The 22,751-nt window shown below is 33.3% G+C and overlaps 2 protein-coding genes and 1 long non-coding RNA gene across 3 annotated transcripts; all 3 read right to left on the bottom strand.

The window, feature by feature from the left end:
• Window positions 1-1,229: 1,229 nt before the first annotated feature.
• Window positions 1,230-10,320, bottom strand: LOC145318430 (uncharacterized). Its single transcript, XM_080159716.1, has 5 exons — window positions 10,190-10,320; window positions 6,967-7,051; window positions 4,660-5,047; window positions 2,311-2,704; window positions 1,230-1,358 (listed from the first exon to the last, which is right to left on the bottom strand). The coding sequence occupies exons 1-5, from the start codon at window positions 10,231-10,233 to the stop codon at window positions 1,304-1,306; spliced, it is 966 nt and encodes a 321-aa protein (XP_080015842.1). The 5' UTR covers window positions 10,234-10,320; the 3' UTR covers window positions 1,230-1,303.
• Window positions 10,321-12,031: 1,711 nt separating this feature from the next.
• LOC145318429 (spondin-1-like) lies at window positions 12,032-17,181 on the bottom strand. The gene is made up of 6 exons (XM_080159715.1): window positions 17,137-17,181; window positions 16,823-16,937; window positions 15,219-15,359; window positions 12,528-12,593; window positions 12,321-12,440; window positions 12,032-12,039 (listed from the first exon to the last, which is right to left on the bottom strand). The coding sequence occupies exons 1-6, from the start codon at window positions 17,179-17,181 to the stop codon at window positions 12,032-12,034; spliced, it is 495 nt and encodes a 164-aa protein (XP_080015841.1).
• A 103-nt stretch (window positions 17,182-17,284) lies between these two features.
• On the bottom strand, window positions 17,285-19,032 carry LOC145318250 (uncharacterized). Its single transcript, XR_013879272.1, has 3 exons — window positions 18,912-19,032; window positions 17,928-17,999; window positions 17,285-17,352 (listed from the first exon to the last, which is right to left on the bottom strand). It is a non-coding gene; the product is annotated as an uncharacterized LOC145318250 (long non-coding RNA).
• Between the last annotated feature and the right edge of the window lie 3,719 nt (window positions 19,033-22,751).

Here is a 22,751-nt window from a genome sequence, read left to right as displayed (position 1 = left end):
AATCGAGTGGCAATACATATCTTCAAGAATATATGTAAGGTTTAAACGTCCAATTTCAGTTTGGATTTAGGCTATTATCTTACTTTCTATTCCGTCAAATACAGAGCTACTAGATGTTAGGAGCTCAGCTGCTAGTTAGATATACAGGTGTTCATTAATATAAGATTTTTAGCAAAATATTTCGTATGGCACTATCGATTTGTGTGCTTCCAATTTAGATGTCGAGACAAAAGTGAAGCTAATCTACTTTTTATGTCTGTCCTTCGTCTGTAAAGGAAAGCTTTTATGGTCATTTCAGGCATGTGTCAAATGTTCTATTAATTACAAACTTTGAATGATGATTTCTTTTACAGTTCAGAAAGAGTAGTAACTCCGACCATTACTAGAAAGTGTTTTCACTTGATATTATCAATCCTGTGTTAACTTCTGTGGAATATTGATACCTAGAACCATTAAATAAGATGCTATTAGCGAAGAATCTCAATAATTTTGTCTTAATGTGTAAGGATGTCTTCAATTAAGTTTGGCACATGCGAAATTCACGTACTTCCCCTTAAGGTTACTGACGGACGGGTGGGGATATGGAATGATTTAGAAAATTTGAATTAAAAATCTATATTAAACAAAATTTATATTTACAGATAATTTAACTAGGTTTACAAAAGAAGATAAAATGATTAATGAAGTGATAACAGTATAAAGGAAACTAAAATATTTTCATTAGTAATAATTTTTCATAACATTTATAGTTAATTACATACAATAATTGCAAAAGAAATCGAGGTTGACAACATCCATAAAAGCAAAGCTCTCAGATCAGAAGGAAGGCCAAAAGAGCATTTAACACTTTTAGTGTGTCGTAAAATTTATGTCTAAAAAAATCATATTTATTTTTTTGCAAAATTGGTTAAATACAGGATATTGTTGAAGGGCTTACTCACATATTAGGACTTGTTTTCAGAGATGCTTCGCTTTTAATAAAGAACCTTGTTGTCCTAGGAATTAATATTCCAAAAATTAGATTAATTGGACAATTAAATACAAAAAATATAATCATTTCCAGAAAGTCCGTTCATTTGAAACATGCTGATTTTTTACTTTTTTTACATAAACTTTTTGTATGATATAACTAGCCTTTTCATCTGATCTTAGAATAATGGTTCCTAGGAGAACTATGTACAATATTTAAAGCGAATATTATGTTTTTAAAGGAAAAAGTAACATGCATAATATGTTTCTTCCAAATTACAATATTTACTAATTTAATTTAAGTATTTTACAACTTAATTTAATGAATTCTGTTCTATGGATTGTTTTCATATACACTTATCCTTTGCCTTCTCTCTCGGGAAGTATCCCTAAAATTAACAAATAATAAATAATTTGAATCAATTACGATAAATTTAAGTGTTATATCTAGAACTAGCGGCTACGCCCCTAGAAGCCTCTAGTGGCACTTTCAATGTTTATTTTTTTTGTTGCGTTCAAGGTTGCGTAAGAGTCTCTTTTTACGATACCTCGCAATGTTACGTAGGAGTCTCTATACTTAAAATAAAAATTTCGATTTATTGTGATTACTCTTGTGAGGGTGGTGGTACCCTCCCCCAAAATAGTTATAAACCTTCCCAGGACATATGAGAAGCTTCTCTGTTAAAGAGAACCTGATCGATTCAGCGGTTAGCGAGATCCTTTGGTACAAACACACAGACAGACATCCTGTTACTTTAGTATAAGGATGTTACGATTTTATAGCATAGTTTTAACTAAACCTTTTCAACTTCATAACCCATTACTGCATCCCTAATGATAATACACAAAAGTACCCCTTCTGTAGATTAAAATAAGTTTTAAAACGTTTGGATACTCAACGTATTGATCCAACCAATAAAAATTGAATTAAGTCCTCAAATAAGAAAAAGTTATTATTCTCTTTGTGGACTAGTATAATAAAGAGCACAATTTACAGTTAATTAGATACACATCAAACATAAGTTACATATGAAATAATGATTTAGGGTCATAGCTAAGTTTTAGAATGGCTTCACAACCAGAATAGTTATTTCTCGCATCGTATTATAAACGGCTTTCCGCGGATATAGAATGTACAATTATGATATTAAAACTAGTTTTTTTTAGCCCCGAGGTGACGAAGTCACCGGCTAAAAAAACTAGTTTTAATCTTATGATTGTACATTTCTATATTCGTAGAAAGCTAGATATAATACGATGCTAGACATAGTTTTTTCGTATGGATGAGAACCAGTTTCTATCCACCGGATTCGAATGAATACGAGAAAATAAATTATCTACCTTGCATAGTTTGATGATTTTCCTGACGAAGACGGATGTGTTATCGCAACTTGAATAAGTTCATCGTCTGACAAAGTAGCAGCGGCTTTGTTACTAGACTTAGATGATTTGTTGTTTGCTGTTGTTACTTTAGAAGATTTTCTTTCATTAGTCCTGATTGTTACTGGAATAACTTCATCATCTGTGACAGTGGAATCATGTTTGTTGTTGACATCATTGGTGGTCATTCTTGTTTGTTTGGTTATTGTTGCATAGTAAGGAACATTAACAGAGTTGAATTTTGTGTTGTCATCATGCATGTTCACATTTGGATCAGAAGTAGTGCTTTCATTTGCAGGCTGATCCAATAATATTCTTCCAATTATCGGCCTGTTTTTGAAGCTCTTTAAAGTGCCTATAAAAAAACGTCATTCAAACATGTATTAGTTGGGTTTCTAAAACCCAAGTTAAACCCATATTTTGTTCTCCTTATGAAGTGCAACCCAAGTGAAACCCATTTTTTTCCCTTCTTATGAAGGGTTACTCTATGAAAAGGCTGGGCCACCCCCTAAACAGGAGGAGAGGGGCCACCTAGCGCAACTAAAGAGCTGAAAACTACTGCATATATGCATACAATACAAATTATCAATGATAGACCAATACACAGACTAAATAATATTACCAACGGCAGGCCGGTATACATTTTAATTGACCAATGGTAGGCCATTTTTTATAGGCACTACAAAAAGCTTCCCTGTTTTTAGTTTCATCTAGAATTTGTTGCCCAATATTATCCTGTCTTTGCAACGTTGTTGCTTGCGAGTAAGATTTGTAATTAATTTGGCTAGATGTATTATTGTCATATTTTCTTTCTACTGATTTGTATTCATTATCAAAGCCCATATTAATTGAAGATTTTTTTGGTCTACTTTGTTCTTCTTGAATGTTGACATTTAATTTGTTTGAAGAGTTTTGGCTTGCTTGGCGTGTCTTTAATTCGTTGATGAGCGAATCTTTAACTCCAGTTGTTCCTCTTGTATCTGATACGGTTGGGTTAAAATTATTTTTTTTTTTACTTTCCAAACAGCTTATATCATTACACAATAACTTAATTGGTAAATGTTTATTAGGATCGGTCCGTACGTCCTATTGATTTCGAACTTGGAAGGTGATTCTTGTCAGAGTTTTAGAGAGTGTAGCAACTCTTTAAGTGTTACCAGAACATCAATAAAAAAAGTTGATTATTAAATTTTTTTAACAACAATATTTTATATGATATAATTATCCTATTGATCTGAATAATGATCCCTAGGTCAACAAAGAACAATGTTAAAATTAAAGCTTTCCTACAATAAAGTTCTAAATATGTAAGCATGTCCTTAAACAGTATACTGTATTTATATGTATAACAAGGATGACAACATCCATAAAAGCGAAGCTCTGAAACGGTATGACAGACGAACATTAACTCTTGTAAAGTGTCAGAACTGAATATACAAAATATGAATATATAAGTTTTGACAAAATTATACGTAAATTTGTTGCAAAACTTATTAAATACAGGATTCTGTTTAAGGACATGCTGACATTTTTAGGACTTGATTATAGAGATGCTTCGCTCAAAATATTGTATCTTATTGTAGTAGGAATCAGTAATCCAAAAATCAGATCAATCGGATAATTTTATCACATAAAAAGAAAACAGTAAAAGTGTCGAACTATGACGTCAGAAAAAATTAACAACTAACCAATGAGAGGCCGCTATATATTTTACCATTGTGAATACTGGCTTCTCATTGGTTAATTGTTAACTTTTTCTGACGTCATAGTTCGACACTTTTACTGTTTTCCATAAAAACTTGTTATTAAGAAAGTTTAAAAAATCAACATGTTTAAAATGAACGTACGGACATTCTGGTAACGATTATAGAGTTGCTACGATTTCTGAATCGTACCTAACTACTGCAGGAATCACCATGCAAAGTTTAAAATCGATAGGACAATTTTAACAATCTTAAATTAACGAAAAAAGCTATCCGTTACGGACGGACTGGCCGACCCTAATTATAGAAAAGCTTCGCTTTTAAAAAGCATGTTGTCAACCTTGTTTTATCTTATTATTAACTCTATAAGTTACCCATGTCGGTCTGTCTGTCTTACTTCAATGTACTTTATTGGGGTGCAAATTTTTTTCTGGTTTGATTAAAGTGGTTTTTATAGCGTAAATTATAATTAAAGATGTAAAAAAAAGATACTTTGTATTAAAGGTATTCAAGTTGCTTTTTGGTTCTTTACTAAACTTGAAACATTTTGTTTCTTTCAGCATACTCTCTTTCTTTTTGCATTCTGAACATAAATTTATTTTTAAACCCTCCGTCCCTGCAGGGTAAAGCTCTTGCATTGCCGTCCAACTCTTTTTGCCATCATGTAAAGTAGAATGCCGGCTCTGTTCTGCGTTTATTTTTGAAGTTAATTTGCTCGAGGATGACTCGACTTTCCCCTGTCCAAGATATGCTTCCTTGTGGTGTGTTGCTCCCCCACCAGTTTTACACCTGTTGATGGAGACCAGATAGGTTTTCCCGAGGGTTTGGGATACACCATGATGACGGCAGCCGCCGCTGGAGGAGGCTGAGCCACCACAACAATTGGGGTGATCCACCATCCTCCTTCCCCCGCCGCTTGAATATTGGTGGAAGTTGAACATGTTTATTTTGTCGCATTGTCGGTTAATCATTTCTATGATACTGGAACGGCAGGCCTTGAACACACAGAGAAAAGGGAATATTATTCAATATATAAGGAGTTGAAAAGGGAGAGAAAATCGTAAGAAAAACAAATTTATGGCGAGGCTGGGGTATAATGTATATGTATACTTAGTGTATATAAAGGAAATATAAAAAATAAGGCATTTTTCTCTGAATGCAAAACTTGGCTGGTAAGCAAATTGAGAGAAAATACACTTTGTTTGCTTTTCTCTCACTCCGAGTATAATGCAAGAGAAAATATGTGGAAATAATGCGTTTTAAAAACATTGAGATTTCACTGTTTAGCCTATGAGATCATATTCTCATTTCTAATATTCTTTTAATAAAAATTTTAGGAAGTTCAAAATACAAAGAAATATCAAAGAAACAAGGATGACAACATCCATAAAAGCGAAGCACTGAAACGGTAGGACAAACGGACATTAACACTTGTATAGTGTCAGAACTGAATAATCATAAAATAAATGTATAAGAGTCAAAGCAGAATTGTAAGTAAATTTGTTGAACAACTGCTTGATACAGGATAATGTTTATGGACAAACTTACATTTTCAGGACTTTATTATAGAGTTGCATCGCTTATTACATTATACTTTGTTGTCCCAGGAATCAATATACCAAAAATCAGATCAATCCGATGATTAGATCACATAAAATTTTGTTGTTAAAAAAGTAAAAAAAATCAACATGTTTAAAATGGACGTACGGACATTTTGGTAATGATTATAGAGTTGCTACGCTTTCTAAATCGTACCTAACTACTAAAGGAATCACCATGCAAAATTTGAAATCGATAGGACAATTCTAACATTCCAAAATTAACGAAAAAAACTATCCGTTACGGACGGACGGGCGGACGGACAGACCCTAATTATAGAAAAGCTTCGCTTTTAAAAATTTATATATTACACGCGTATTAAGTATAAAGTAGTAAAGTTATTAAGATAACAATAAATACTGAACTGATTGAGTTCTCCTTTTTAGAGAAGCTTTTAGGCTGTTAAAAAAGTCTTGTGTTCAATAAAGAAGATTTTAAATGAGGTATGAAAGGGTAAAAAGTACATAAAAATATTTGAGTATGCCTATGTATGATTAAATCAGTATGTATGTATTTTTTTTGAATAATGATATATGTGGGGCATAAAGAGAAAATAGACATAAACAAGGATGACAGCATCAATCAGTAGCACAAAAAAAATCATGTAATATACAAACGGACAGAGTGAGTTACAGTGAAGATGTTCAGTCGGCATAAGAAAGAAACGAATTGAGATAGAGAGAATATAGAAAACTCAAATAAAATCACGAAACCTTAAAAAAAATTATCATTTAGCATGTACAGGCAGACGGACAAAATAATGTATATACTATATATCTTCAATAGCAGCCGAGATAATTTCATTAACCTTTTAGCGTATGGACTAACTGATGGATAGAAAAGGTAAATTATCAGAAATAAACCCTGAAAATTTCAACTGTCCATCTTGAGTAGGAGCCGAGAAAATCACGTTTCTTCCAAAGCGTTAAGGACAGACAGAGTAAACTAAAGAGTTGCTAAACATTATAAAAAGAAAAAATGTGGAACACGTGAGCATTACAGACTACACAACATACAAGTTACAGAGTCATTGAATGAGGCAAACACACATTGTGAGGCAAATTAGCAAAAGTAGAGTGTACGTACGCCCCTAAACAGAGTACCCTAATTCTAACAATAAAATGAAAGTTAATTACAGCAAAGCTTTTTGAAACATAAACTTAACAAAAGGACGTGCAAAAAGATAAAGAGATAATGCACTTTTTAAGAAAAAAGGTGATAGAGAATATGCCATACACAAGCGAAAAATCACTTGTATGTAGATTGTAGAATTACCTCCGATGCTTAAATATGAAAAGTAGTTTCATGAACTAACCTTGTTATTGAAGTGATTTTGATTAACGTTTAGTTTGGCAGTCTCGTGTTCTTCCTCTATTTTTGTCTCAATTTTCCCTCTTTTTCTAGACAAAATTTTGAGATAAACGTCTTTCTGCTCTAATTCTAGTCAAAAGTGGACTAACTTAAAAACGAGAATCAAGAAGCTTTTATAGTGCCTATAAAAAATCACGTCATACTGGCCCACCATTTGTCAATTATAATGTATACTGGCCTCCCATTGGTAATTTAGTCTGTGTATTGGTCTATCATTGGTCATTTATATTGTATGACGTCATTTTTTTTAAAAGGCACTATAAAGAGCTTCAAGTCTCAAACAAGTTCTGTACAGGTTCCTATCTATTTTTAATGATGGAGGGAAAGTTTTCCAAGACAAATACATCTAAATAATTCAATATGTCTTTATGTCCACCAATTTAGAGCTGCTATTTAAGATAGATTGCTGATATAACCATCTTCTTAAAAACACAAATTTATACGTCGCTTTGTCTTTGATAAATCTTTCAACATAAATAAATTTTCAAAGGGAAATGTGTTTTTCTCTTAATTTTTTTAAAGCGAAGCTTTTCTATAATTAGGGTCGGTCTGTCCGTCCGTCCGAGATAGATAGCTTTTATTCGTTAATTTAGGCATGTTAGAATTGTCCTATCGATTTCAAACTTTGCAGGATGATTCCTGTAGTAGTTGAGTACGATTTAGAAAGCGTAGCAACTCTATAACCATTACCAGAATGTCCGTACGTCCATTTTAAACATGTTGATTTTTCTACTTTTTTAACAACAAATTTTCAAGTGTTTTAATTATCCGTTTGATCTGATTTTTAGTATATTGATTCCTGGGATAACAAAGAACAATATTATAAGCGAAGCAACTCTATAATCAAGTCCAAAAATGTAAGTATGTCCATAAACATTATCCTATTTTTAAGCAGTTTTTCAACAAATTTACCTACAATTTTGATTCGACATTTATACATTTATGTTCCGATTTTTCAGTTCAGATACTATACAAGTGTTAATGTCCGTTTGTCCTACCGTTTCAGTGCTTCGCTTTTATAGATGTTGTCATCCTTGTTTTCTCTATGCTTATGCTATTTTACGATAAAAGGCTGATTTTTTTCGTTGAATATTTTGCTGACCAATCTGCATCCCTCTATAAATCACTTAATTAGTACTGCTCTGGAACACATCAAATTTTCATGGTGAATATTTGGGGTTTTCCTCAGCTATTATCAAAGGTAGACTACTAAAATTTTAAATAATGCACAGTGGGATCTTTTGAAAGAAATCGGGACATCCAAAAAATCTAAAATCGACTTTTATCTATCCTAGGACCTAATAATGGCTGAAAGTAGACAGCTAGAAAAGAAATTTTTTAAAAATATTAGTTTTTGGCGGGTTTATGCCATTTTTAAAAAAGGTAGTGAAAAATTTCTTTTCAGTTTTGATGATTTTCCAGATTTTTTTACACAATTTTTTCAAAGCAACAAAAAAATACATTTATGTTCATCTTATGAAAAAAATTTATTGAGGTACTTTTCAGATACCTGTACCAATGTCTAATTAAAGAAAAAATTTTAAAAAATATTTTTTTGGTGGTTTAAATTTACATTTTGTGAGAAAATTTCACCAAAAATATTAAGATTTTTAACCCCAAAAAATCAGTTTTCTCCATTTTACCCTAAAACGGACAGGAGGCCCCGGGTTTTGCAATAATAATATCAATAAACAACATGTATTGTGTATAAAACAGTTTTCACAACCTGGGGCCTCTTGTCCGTTTTTGAGTAATTGAGCATTTTACATTGCATGGTTTGAACAATTTCGTTCTTGTTAATTTCAAATTTTCCCCCGTTAGAGAGGGGAAGGAGTCATTTTAGAGCCCAAAGTCATCTCTGCAATATTTTCAAACTTTTAAGGCGGATCTTTCTTGACTTATGCATCATTTGCCTCTGGCGAACCGTTTCGCCGTTATTTGCCGCGGTTGGCGTGATTTTTAACGATTTTCGCCGTTCTCGCGGTTTTAATGGACATTTAAGGGATAAAGGAGTCGTTAAATAAAGATGACTTAAAAATACTTTTATTTTAGCAATTAAATTTGCTAAATTTCATGTGTTATAAAAAAATTTGTAGTTCCAACTGGTTTTGGTCCAGCAGAAATTCAAATTTGGAGATTAATCATAATATTGCAAAAACATTATATACGCATCAGAGAGAGAGAGAGAGAGAGAGAAATATACGTTTGAGAGAGAATATAATTTAAGTAATTATGCTTATATTCTTATACAAACTTTAAATGAAGATAGCTAGACCTAGAATAAAGGTATTAACACAAAATCAAAAGTATTTGAAAATTATGTTATTGTTGTTTATATCTGTAAAAAAAATATTTGAAAACATGCCTTATAAGTGTCCTATTTTACTTATACTGGACCTACCTAAAAATGCCGGGACTCGAAATGGGTTCACCTGACGCTATATTCTTGTTCACAAACATTGTTTGCTTTGAAGAAATATTTACATAGACGTTGATTTTGTTAAAATATTCCTATCCTAACTAAAGTTATGAAGTTTTATAGATTTTTTAAAAATAGGGTAGCTTCGCTCCTCCAAAACAGCAAGACGTACTTACCAAATGCACATTAGAAGTTAACAGAGGCAAAATTTAAGTTATTTCCGAGTTAAAGCAAAAGAAATTACACCATTTCTTCAAATACAAGCTTATTTATTGAAGTTTACTTTTGTCTACTCTAAATGTCCCGTTTTTTGGCAAAAGATCGCACTGTGTAATGATTCCTAGGACATCAAGGTACAATGTTATAAGTGTAGCATCCCTAAAATCAATTTCTAAAAATGTATGCTTGTTCTTAAACACCGGTGTTTTCAGTATTTAACCAATTTTACAACAAATTTGCATACAACTTCGTTTAAAATTTATATTCTGTTTATTTAGTTCAGCTACATTACAGATTGTCATACCATCTAATTCAACAGAAGCAGCTTATAGTGCCTAATAAAAAATGACGTCATACCATACAAATAACCAATGAAAGGCCAAAACACATTTTAATTGACCAATGGTAAAATGTATACTGGCCTATCATTGGTCATTTGTATTGTATTATTGTATTGCTTATTAGGCACTATAAGCTGCTTCAGTTGAACAGCTTCGCTTTCATGGATGTTCTCACCCCTTGTTATTACCTGCAGCAAAACCACCACAAAATTATTCCAGCCACAATCAGCATGATTAAAAGGATAACAAGGCCTAGTATGGTCCAGGTCAATGCCAGATTATTTGCTGTCGGTTGCTCTGGCGGATACTGTGATGGCGGCTGTCCTATGATATTGGATATAGGATAAACGTGGATGTATTGACAGAGGAGCGTGTATTCAATTCTAAAATATATTTTTGCATGCAATAGGCCTTAATCAAATTTCATGCCAACGAATTCCCGTTTGGAATAGATATAGAATACGTGGATATATTGACAGGGGACAATTTGTCGTTAATTTAGCTTGCTAATATGGACCTCATTTAAAGGTCTGTTCGCTCATTCAGTGGGAGGGGAGAGGATAGGGTAAAGGGGTGGATGAAAGATATCGTTATTTTAGCTGGCTGTTAGCATTACTTTATTAGAGTCCATGAAAATTTGGTGCAACATCCAAGTAATAGTACATCCATTCCTATGTCTGTTGCATTGTTTCTTGTTTCTGCTGTTGTTGTGTTTGTTGATGTTGTTGATATTGTTGTGGTTGTTGTGTCAGGGATATCCACTGTCTGAAATTTAAAAATTTAAAGCATAAATCATTTATATATATTTCAAAATAAGTGTTTTAAATGACTGATCATTATTTTTCCAGCATTATAATATCCGCTGGATTAGAACTGGTTCTTAGTCATACTGAAAAATCATGTATAGCATCGAATGACAGACAATTTTCCACGAATATCAAAATAAAAATCTTAAAATTGAGACCAGTTTTAATCTTATAATTTTTCATTTTGATATCCGCAAAAGCTGTCTAAAATACGATGCGATAAATAACTATCACTTCTGCAATTAGTTTAGGCACCAAAGCTACTCTTTAATTCTGCTGCTTTTCAACATGGTCCGTCGTTCTGTCAGTTCTATGACAGACATTATAAAATTACAGGAAATTTAATCTCATTCATATGTGATAATTCTGCTCACTAATGAACAAAGTTCCATAGGGAAAATGTGTTTTTTCTTCTTCTACTATCTAGGATATGATATTTCTCAGCTTTGCTATTAATGTTTCAGGTTATCTGTATTTATGATCTTCGCTCCTTATGGTTGTTGTCCTCCTAGTTTTTTACTTAAGTTTTTAAATTGAAACTCTGTTTAGTTATGGCCCATGGGTTAAAATAATATTAGGTACATGAAAAGCTATTAACGTCATTTGGTTATAAAAATCTAAAAAATAGACAAACAAACATCCAAGTATTACACTAAACACAAATGCCTTACATAAAAAATAAATAATAAACTGAACCTTATTAATAGATGTATGCTATACGTGGATATTATTACAGGAGAAAAATTGTCGTCAATTGGTCAGTTTGTTCATCAAGTAGGAGGGAAGGGGGTGGGATAAAGAGAGATACTGGGGGTTATGGTAATTTTAGCCTGCTGTGTGTTTCACTTTATTAGAGAACATGAAAATCTGGTGTAAGATCCAAGTAATAATACATCCATTACCTGATTTCTGATACCGACACAATTAGGCCCTCCCTCTTGTTCTGATATTCTGACTAATGTTCTTCCCTCTAGCACTACTGCACTAGCACCTGCTTCTATACATTAATTAGTATCAAACCAGCATAGACGTCCTATGGCGGGGGTGAAAAGTGTTTACCCCCTTTAAACTTTTAAACCCTTCATTTTAACCCTCTCAAAATACATTATATTACCCACCTCAAACCTTTAAGAAACCCCATTTTACCCCCACCAAAATGAAAAAAAGCTTTGACGTCCCTGCAAAACTGGAAACTAATGTCCATAAGTAACTCAGTATCAAAAATTAATGATCTATAGTAAGATAAGTTAATTATTCACGCTGTGTCTATAACCCTATGGGTAAATGCTTTTTAGCTGCTATTTTTCATGATTTCTATGATTTATTGAATATTCATCAATATTGATCATTATATAATACTCCTTTAAACTTGAATTTTGTGCTTCGTCATATTAAGTTAAACTAAATTGTGGACTTAACATTAATGTTACGCATGTGACATTACATCAGTAGAAACCATTAACTCATATACCAGATAAAATCAATGTCATTACGTATAAATTAAATAACTTGCCTGATGACCATTCTGACCAAGGCCCCCAGGTACAGCAGGCATCCAGACGGCATACCTCTGAAGTTTGGGATGCCCCGGTACATCCTATTCCTTCGGGTTCGCTTAACAGTTCCCTGGAACCTGAAAACCATTTTAATTATTTTTCACTGCATGAAGTTGTACCTGTTCTTATTCCTTGTCCATAGGTGACACTACATAAAGTTGTACCTGTTCTTATTCCTTGTCCACAGGTTACACTACATGAAGACCACGTCCACTCACTCCATTCACAAACTAAATATATCATTTGCAATTAATAAGAGTCACATAATCAATTGTAAAAAAATTCTTTTATTTTATATTTTCTAAGCTTTTGTTGTTTATTTGATGATATAACATTTTCCTAGCGCAGCAACATTACGACAAGCTGCCATCAGCATTTATTTGCACACTATATATTCTACTTCTTCACCCCGTCGTGGTTCACAGCCCTTTGTTTTTACAAATTAGTTTAGTTTCTTACATTTTCCAAAAATGTGGCTTTTGACCAACCAAAAATTCTTGAAATAACCTTCTTCCCTTGTAAAGATTTGAACCCCTCTCCCCCCCCCCCCCCCTCGTCCCATTAAAAAACAAAACTTAGACGTCCTTTTGGGCAATGATGTACATCCTGTTATAAAAAGTAGAAAAGCTTTTTGCAAACATATTATATATGCTTGTATATATAATATGTTAGGCAGTTAGGAAAGTCAATTCAGTGCAACATCCTTATCTCTAACGTCTACTTGTTAGTCATACATTTTGATGCATTATGATTGTCAAAGCAATTATTGAAAAGTACACCTGGTGTATTATTGTATGCACTGCATCGTAAGACAGGCGTAATCTGTCACTGAATAAATTTCATATATTGTGTTTGTAAATTGATCATAAAACTACTGAACCTATTGAGTTCTCCATCATAAATAAGCTTCACATAGGATCCAGATGGTTTTAGGCTATAAAATTAGTAGATTTAATTTTTTGGACGGTTGTTTCATTCTGCTTTACCCCTTTCTAGCGCCTACAAGCTATAGCGCAGCTACTAACTAGTATTTTTTGCGGTCAGAGAGAGAGAGAGAGAGAGGGGGGACAATGGACTGTTTATTGCCAGGGAGTAAGGGAGGGGACAATGGGCAGTTAATTCAATTTTATAGTTGTGACCCTTTAAGGTTGAAAACCCAGATATTTCCAGATAAAACAAGTATTTGCAATATAGCAACCTTTAGTGGAAATTTTTGACTTTATGAATTGTTTTTAATTCGAAATGCACCATCCTTAAACTGATGCTTTACTACAAGCCTTTGATTCTAGAGATCAAAACCCTTATTTACAATTCATTTCCATAATTGTTATTATTTAAACTTCGGAAAATTAAGGAAACATACCATTTTACTTTTACAACATCTTTTACCCAAATTTTTTTATTGTATTTATTAACAAGCTTAGACATGAAAAAGCCTTTAAATAATTATATTACAAAACTTACTAAAACAATTACCTTCCTACAGAACTTTTAACTCAAGTTATTTCATTTAACGAAATAAAAATGAGATACCTTGCGTCAAAATTTCATACTACATAAATAAAATAGTTGAGAACATAAGTACATCTTAATTTTAAAGATCTTAAGGTTTAAGTAACATATCTTAGGATAACTGGTAGCTGCGCTCCTAGCATCCAGAAGAGAAAAATAAAATAACATCATCTTGAGATTTTAATGATAAACAAACCTTGAACAACTCAGGACTTCGTGAATTTTCCCTAAAATTTTTAAATTAATCGGATCATTAATTACAGAAATATTAAGCTAAAGACAAAAAACTTTTGCCTTTACATTAAATCAATAAGAAACATCTAACATGTCTAAAGTAACGAAAAGAGCTAACCGTTACGGACGTACAAATGTGCGGGACCTAATTATAGGAAGGCTTTGCTCATAATAACTAATAATCTTAATATAATTTCTTTCTACAACGCACTAATCGGAATGAATTAACATTAAACAAGAATTAGATATAAAAAATGTAATGATTCAATTTACAAAATAATTTTCAAAATCAAAATATTCTGTCTGCTTGTTATTGTTTATCTTTTTGTTGACGCGCTAGTTTGCCGCGAGATTATGCATGATTTTGCGTGACGTCATTCATAATTGGTCCCCAAGATTGGTTAGAAACTGCTAAATTCTTGCATGTTCCCTTTAAGCCAGTCCCCAAAGTCTGAGACTCCTAAAAATTGAATATTCGATCCATTGTCCCCTCCCTTACTCCCTGGTTTATTGCACTAGTCCCCCAAAGTTTTATAATAACGTTTTCTTATTTGTTGGCCCTACAAATTGGGGGACTTTAGAGAATTTTAGCTCATGAAGTTGAGTGTTCACACCTTTTAATCAATAGTTTTAATCTACAGAAGAGGTAATTTTGTGTTTCTTATCATTGGGGAAGTACAATGTACATCGATTTATCGACCATTTTCTTATCACTTAAAGCCCTTGATTACGGTACATAATGAAATAATATGAATCATTTTCTAATGTTTTACTGATAGCGATTAGTAATTCTTTTCTGTTGGTAAAATAAATAGATTGGTGGCTAAACAACAACAGTTATAAACTTATCTTTCACTAGCGACTGCGCCCCTAATGGCCTTTCATTGCAAAGGAGAATCATATCGGTCCAGCGGCGAGAGAGATCCTTCGGTACAGACGGAAAGACATCCTGTTATTTAAGGATTAGCGGCTGTGCTCTAAAGGCGGGGGGGAGGGGGAGTGGAGGAGAGGAGGAGATGTAATATTTTTCCTTTACTCTCTCACCCCCCCCCCCTCCTAAATTATTTTTCGGTAGGGTAAAACCCAAATTTATCTAATATTTTTTTCACCTGGGCACTTGACTTCTATGCATGATTCTCCCAGCAAGTCTGTATGCGGTCCCTCGCATGGTATACCTCCATTCAGGGCTGGGACTCGTTCTCGTCTGGTCCGCAGCCGCCGCCCAACTCCGCATGTCACAGAACAAGAACCTTGACAAACAAACAAAAAGGTAATTGTTGGCATGATATTTGAAAAGATCTATTGCATGCAAAATAATAGATTTATTATTACTTGGATCTTGCACAAGATTTTTATGTTCCCACATAAAATAAAACTCGTAGCTGGCTAAAATAACGAATCCCCCTTTCCACCCCATATACTTCATCCCCTACTCTCCTAGTGGATGAACGAACTCACCATTAAATGATGCCCATGTTAGCAAGCTAAATTGACAACAATTTTTCCCCTGTCATAATATCCACGCATATTCTACTATCATTGAATTCTTTAAAGGACGCCTGCAAGAAATATCAAGCATTAACTGCTGAAAGACTGCCACAATAAGACCCAATACTCCAAATTTAAAGCCTTTAGCTTAAATAACAAAAAAGTTCTAGGCATTTCAAAATAGCATTTTATGTACAATGGAAATTTTGAAAGATTTCCAATGCTCATAAAAGAAAAAACAATATTAAATTACGTCGCCTAGACACAAAATTATAACCTTATCTTTGTCAGAAACTTAGATTGCTTGTAACTGATTACATTTTTACAATAAAAACACCACATTTCATAGTCAAAATCTATGAAAAAAATTCGATTTAAATTGCATTTTTAAACGAAAATCATAGCGGAAACAAAGGGGTAAACTAATACAAGCTTAGCTGTGATTGGTTGTTAAGCTGATTCAGCCTTCTGATTGGCTACAGTACATTCGGTACAACGCAAGTAAAACTTAATTTTTTTTAATGATTTTGACTATAAAAATGGGTATTTTTATTGTAAAAATATGATTAGTTACTGGAAACCTAAATTTATGACAAAAATAAGCTTATAATTTTGTTTCTAGGCCACGTAGTTTAATTTCAAAGTTTTCAACATGAGCATTGCAATTCTTTCAAAATTTTCAATGTAAATAAAATGTCATTTTAAAATGCCTAGAACTTTTTTGTTATAGAAGCTGAAGGCTTCAAATTTGGGGTATTTGGTCTACTTATGGCAGTCTTTCAGCAGTTAAAGCGTGGTATTTCTTGCAGGCTTCCTTTAACATGAAATTTGATTAGGGTATATTACAGAATTCATTACACGTTCTGTCTTTTTTTTTGACAAAACTCAGAAAATCTAGTTTATTTTTGTAGCACAAAAGACAGGTTAAGTTATAATTTCAAAAAACCATGCGTAAAAAATTTCTTTTAAAAATATGGGAATCAATGATTGACCAATAAAAAATAAATTGATTTATTGAAATAAAAGAACAAGCGTTTCATGCTAACCTACCTGAAGATAACTGTGACCACTGACAGTTGACCTACCTGAAGACCACTGTGACAACTGACAGTTGACCTACCTGAATACCACCGTGACCACTGGCAGTTGACCTATGTGAAGACCACTGTGACCACTGACGGTTGACCTACCTGAAAACCACTGTGACCACTGACAGTTAACCTACCTGAAGACCACTGTGACCACTGACAGTTGACCGGACACGGCGAGGTGGCACAGCTTCTCTCAATATTAGAAATGGCAGGACAGCCGGCACCACTTATCAGAAACCTTGTTCCTTTCTGATGTTATGTACTTTCATAAAAAAAATATATATACCAACAAGCACAATTAAAATCATATTTAGCGCAATGAGGGGGGGCGGTCTACAGTCTACACTTCACTTTCAATTTTAATTGTAAAAAAAACAAAAAAAAAACATATGTCTCTTGTGATTAGCGAGGTCTTTAGCTTGAGACACACAGTAAGACATCCTGTTACTTTATATTTGAGAATATGTAGGAAAAGTGTGTAAACACTAGACATCTAAGAGAGATCCTTCGGTACAGATAGACAGACACACACATTCAGTATACACCTAATCTACAACTTAATGATTGTTGTAGACATTTTTAAATGTTATGAAAATTTCCTGAATGGCAGGTCCACAAGAAGCTGAACAAGGTTCCCAAGACCAGGATGTATAAGTACAGGGCTCTAACAACAAATATTTCATTTAACCAAAAATCTTTTACATGAGTTCAATATAATTTATATAAAATTTTACTACTACTATCCTTATACTAAAGTAACAGGATGTCTGTTTGTCTGTCTGTGTGTTGTGTGTGGGTTTGATCCGAAGGAAATCGCTAACCACTGAACCGATTGGGTTCTCCTTAACAGGGTAGCTTCTCATAGGTCCCGGGAAGGTTTATACCTATTTTCTTGGGGGGTGGGACACCCACAACCCCCCCAAAAAATGAAAAATACCCCCCCTAAAAAAAATTAAATTTTTTTAACTAAAATTAAAAATGAGGGGGGGCACCCCCCCCCCCCCCATCCCAAAAAAGGTTTTTACCCCCCAAACGATTTTTTTTACTTTTTCTTTTAAAATCTAAAATAAGAAATTGGGTTATCAAATTCGAATCCCACCTCCTCAAGTGCCCCTAATGGCCTCTAGGGCGTAGCCGCTAGTGATGTAATATAGTGGCTTACTGTGTTGCTTTGTAAGCAGCGCGTCTTACAATGAAATTATTGGATGGCTTATGCACAATGTGTTTAAAATCTGATACCTGGAGGATTATAAATGGGTGTATTGCATCCAGTGCAGCAACTTGTACAGGTGTTATATGTACAATTATAACCTAGTAAAATGAATATATTATTACTTGGATCTTACACCAGATTATCATGTACTCTAATAACGTGAACCTCGAAGCGGGGTAAAATGACAGCTTCTACCTATAACGAAATTAATTCGGAAAAAATCACGAAACCTATACGTGTTTCATCTGTCGTTGGGGGGCAACACATCGTAAAATTGACGACCTCTCCATTTGCCCCCCAAATATTATTTTAGATTTATTTCGCTTGTTGGTTATACCTTATTCCTGGTAAAATAACGATACCCCCCAGTCACCCCCTTTACCCCATCCCCTTCCTTCCTACTGGATAAAGAACTGACCTATAAATGACAGGAGACATAGAAAGTAAAATTGACGACGATTTTGCCCCTTTCATAATATCCATGTATTATATTCTACATCCTTTAATCTAGTAACAGTGAAAATTACGTCCAGCAGAAGCATTTGAGATGAAATATGGCAATTATAAAGGCTTATTATCTTTCCTATATTTTTAGGTGCGTACCCCTCTACACCCTCCTTCAAATACAAATTGTGATGGCCATCCTTCCTCTTTTTTCATCTCCTCATCTCCCCCCCCCCCCTTGGTGAATCACTGTGCATGCCACTGTTTCACTTACAACACTGTGCTTGATCATCCAAAGAATCAAAATTCCAAAAAAACAAGTGAAAATTGTATAGTAAAAAATGATTTATTTAGAAAACCAAATAGATCTGTTTAAAATGAACATGCGTACTTTCTGGTTATGATTATAGAGTTGATATGCTTTCTAAATTTACAGAAATTCTCTTGCCAAGTTTGAAATCGTAAGGACAAAGCTATTCGTACGAAAAGGTCCTTCTAAGATGAAGAAATTCTTCGTTTTTGAAATCTCATAGTATTTAAATTCACATATTACAATTATGATATACCTTTAATAAATACAGCAATAACCAATATAAGTAAACGTGTTGTCCCCATGTTGTCTAAAAACTGAGTGTTACCCCGTGAATCATATCTTCATATCCGTTCACCCATTGTCAAGTCTTATCTTTATATTATGAGCAACACAAAATTTGAGCATGAATAACTAAGGCGTTCATATCCCTAAAAATGTAAAATTAAGCAAATAAAAAATTCTTTTAACAAATAATATGTTTATTCATATCCTTATGTAACAGGATGTCAGTGAAGCTTCTTATAGGTCCCATGAACTGTTAATAATCTATTTTGTGGGAGAAAGGAATCAGGATATACAAGGATGAGAACATCCATAAAAGCGAAGCTCTTAAACGGTAGGACAAACGAACATTAGCACTTTAAAGTGTCAGAACTCAATAAGCAGAACATTATTTTGTAAGTAAGGGATACTGTATAAAGACAAAATATCTTTTTAAGGATTTAATTATAGAGATGCTTCGCTTATAGTATTGTATCTAGTTGTCCTAGGAAACACTATTAAAGAAATAAGATGAACATGTTAAATATATCACATAAAAAGTTGTTGACAAAAAAGTAAAAAATCAGCATATTTTGAATGGATGTATGGAGTTTCTTGTAAAGATTAAAGAGTTGCTACGCTGTCTTAATCATATCTAACTGATATAGGAATCAGCATGCAAAGTTTGAACTCGATAGGACAAATCTAACGTGTCAAAAAAAACGAAAAGAGCTAAATGTTACGGACCAATCCAAATTGTAGAAAAGTTTCGCTTCTAGAAATAAATTTGTTTGGGCTTGAGAAGTCCAGAGGCTAGTCCAGAGAAAGATTATGTTAAAAAATCCATACGTACAAATATAAACAAACACTCTAATTAACCGCTAGGGTTCTAAAAGCTAACTTATGTAGAGTTTTGGTAATAAGTCATTTAGCAGTGCAGTGGGAATGGTAAATTAAATAGACATCATCTCTACTTGAGAATCACCCCCGTACAGAACATGATAAGCTGTAGTGTTGTTGCGGTCAAACCTATTTGAAGAATAGCTGCGTTACCCCTAATAATAATGTTCTTGTACTATATATCTATTTTAAGCAAATCATAAATATAACTTTGGATTATCTATCCATTGTGTTCTTGATTTCTTAAATAAGAAATATTAGTCATAGTTTAAATGCTAAAATTTAAATACCTCACCTCTTTCCCTTTTTATTATGCAAAATTACCCCCCGCCCCCCTACTCGTTCCTTACCTCCACTGCAAGAAAAATTCATCTTTTGTTTTTAATAAACAGTATAGAATTTATGCTCATTAAAGCATCATGTATTTTTATTTATCTAACTGAAGATTGTTCTTGACATGAAACACTGTGTATTGGACTTATCAAATAAAAATAACATGTTTAATTAAACTGTGTTGATCACTCTATGTTATAAGCTCTATTAAGTGATTAAATATCGAGCACTCTAGTTATTCTTGTGATCATTTATACACATTGCTCCTCATAATTCTGGGTAGAGCTCTCTTATCAACAAGAAACTTATCAAACACAGTAACAACAATGGCCATGGACAGGATCATTCTTGATTATTCTTTAAAGAATATACCTGTTCCCTCAAGGTTTAAGTACGAGAAGGAAGTAGCTTTTAGACTGCAGAACTTTGCCAAAAATCTTTCTTTTAACCACTGGGCCAGATGCACAAACCAAACAAATATACATAAACCTTCTTTTGGCCTTAAATCAAACTTTTCTATTCCATTGTATAAGGAGGCCTTCGAATTAAAACCATTTAAAGAAGACCTTGTTAAGTTAATTTCAAACATAAAATATCGTCCACAAACAAATGAGTTTCAAAAACGCCTCAAAAATGACTGCAATATAATAAGAAACTCACCCGACATAATAGTTAGTGCAGACAAAACAGCTAATTTATACAAGATGAATTTAGCCCAGTATAAGAACCAACTTCTGAACAACATAACTAAGGATTACAAGAAAGTAAATATAAATGAGGTGAACAACACTAACCTAGAGGCAAAAACTTTAGCCAATAAATTTGATGTGGCTAAAAAAGCTGAAATTCTTTCAGACACTTCAAGCTTTATAACAATCAAAGACCATAAAGAAGACTTTCCTGGTCGGATCAAATGCAGACTTATTAATCCTTCAAAAACTGAGATTGGAAAAATAAGCAAACACATCCTGGCAAAAGTCAACAAAGAAATCAAAGCCAAAACCGGTTCAAACCAATGGTCTAGTACAAAAGAGGCTCTAAATTGGTTTAAAGAACTAAACAACAAACAAAGCCTTACATTCTTTCAATTTGATATTGAATCATTCTATCCAAGTATTTCAAAAGAAACCCTCTTAAAAGCAATTAATTTTGCTAAACAACATACCTGTATCAACCAAGATGAAGTAGATATCATCATGCATTCTAGACAAACATTCTTATTTTCTGATGGTGAAGCATGGGTTAAAAAGAAAGGCGAAAAATTTGATGTTGCTATGGGCAGTTATGATTCAGCAGAGGTTGCTGAACTTGTTGGCCTTTTCCTTCTCAATGGCCTAGAAAACCTCATACCCCAACAATATATTGGCCTATACAGGGATGATGGACTAGCAGTGACAAATTTGAGTGGCCCAGGCGCCGAAAGTTTGAAGAAAAGAGTCACCCAACATTTTAAATCACTTGGCTTTCAAATAACCACAAACATATGCATAAAAGTTGTGAATTTTTTAGACACAACTTTAAACCTTAACAATGCAATGGAACACACAAACCATTCAGGAAAGAAACAAATCCTCCAAGTTACATTAACACAAAGTCATGTCACCCTGCTAATGTAATCAAACAACTTCCCAATATGATAGAAAACAGAATTTCTGAGCTATCAAGTAATAAAACGATTTTTGAATCAGAGAAAGCCAAGTATGAAAAAGCTTTAAAAGCCTCAGGTTACAAGCATACTTTAACATACAAACAACAACAACAAAATCGAAACACTTTGCCAAAGAACAGAAAAAGGAAAGTAATTTGGTTCAATCCTCCATACAACTCTGCAGTAAAAACTAACATTGCCAAGGAGTTTTTAAAGCTAGTTGACAAACACTTCCCAAAAAACTCACCACTTCATAAATACTACAACAGAAACACATTGAAAGTTTCATATTCAACAATGGCTAACATGGGAAGTATAATCCAAAGCCATAACAAAAAACTACTGGGTGAATCAAACCTACCTACAGAAAAGGGTTGCAACTGTAGGAATCCACAAGATTGCCCCCTGGATGGAAAATGCCTTACAGAAAGTTTAGTATACAAAGCCCTTGTCACAGATGAAACAAACCAAACTAAATACCAATATATAGGGCTGTCATCTGGACCTTTTAAAAACAGATACTACAAACACTTACACTCATTTAGACACAACAACAATGGTACCAAGCTTTCTGACTGCATTTCAAAGCTTAAAGAACAGAACAAGCCACACAGCCTAAAATGGTCAATAAAAGCCCTTGCAACGACTTACAACCAAAACTTCAAGAAATGCCAATTATGCCTGACAGAATGTGTTTCCATTGCCCATGCTTCAAAATCAACCACAACATCACTCAACATAAGAAATGAAGTCTTCAACCACTGCATACATCGAAAAAAGTACTTACTGGACCAAACTTAACCTTATATGGCCATATCATAGCAATTTTTTTATATATATCATGCATAATATTCATTACTACAAAGTACATATTGCCTTTTTATGTGTTAAATGAGAAATATTAGTCATAGTTTAAATGCTAAAATTTAAATACCTCACCTCTTTCCCTTT

Source organism: Acartia tonsa, chromosome 4 (assembly GCF_053477335.1).
Source record: "Acartia tonsa isolate MP-2025a chromosome 4, ASM5347733v1, whole genome shotgun sequence".
Taxonomy (NCBI): domain Eukaryota; kingdom Metazoa; phylum Arthropoda; class Copepoda; order Calanoida; family Acartiidae; genus Acartia; species Acartia tonsa.
Note: the sequence above shows the minus strand (reverse complement) of the source record. Positions and strands in the feature narration are given on the sequence as shown.

What these genes read in the sequence shown, in the direction of transcription:
- LOC145318430 (XM_080159716.1), bottom strand. Translation starts at nt 10,233, where the DNA reads ATGCTGATTGTGGCTGGAATAATTTTGTGGTGGTTTTGCTGCAG. An exon ending in TTACCCTGCAGGGACGGAGG is followed by an intron (nt 2,705 to 4,659) that starts GTTTAAAAATAA and finishes GTTTTTTTATAG; the next exon opens with GCACTTTAAAGAGCTTCAAA. An exon ending in AAATCATCAAACTATGCAAG is followed by an intron (nt 1,359 to 2,310) that starts GTAGATAATTTA and finishes TGTTAATTTTAG; the next exon opens with GGATACTTCCCGAGAGAGAA.
- LOC145318429 (XM_080159715.1), bottom strand. Translation starts at nt 17,181, where the DNA reads ATGTCTAGTGTTTACACACTTTTCCTACATATTCTCAAATATAAA. An exon ending in TACATATTCTCAAATATAAA is followed by an intron (nt 16,938 to 17,136) that starts GTAACAGGATGT and finishes ACATAACATCAG; the next exon opens with AAAGGAACAAGGTTTCTGAT. An exon ending in GTGGTCACAGTGGTCTTCAG is followed by an intron (nt 15,360 to 16,822) that starts GTAGGTTAACTG and finishes TTGTTTGTCAAG; the next exon opens with GTTCTTGTTCTGTGACATGC.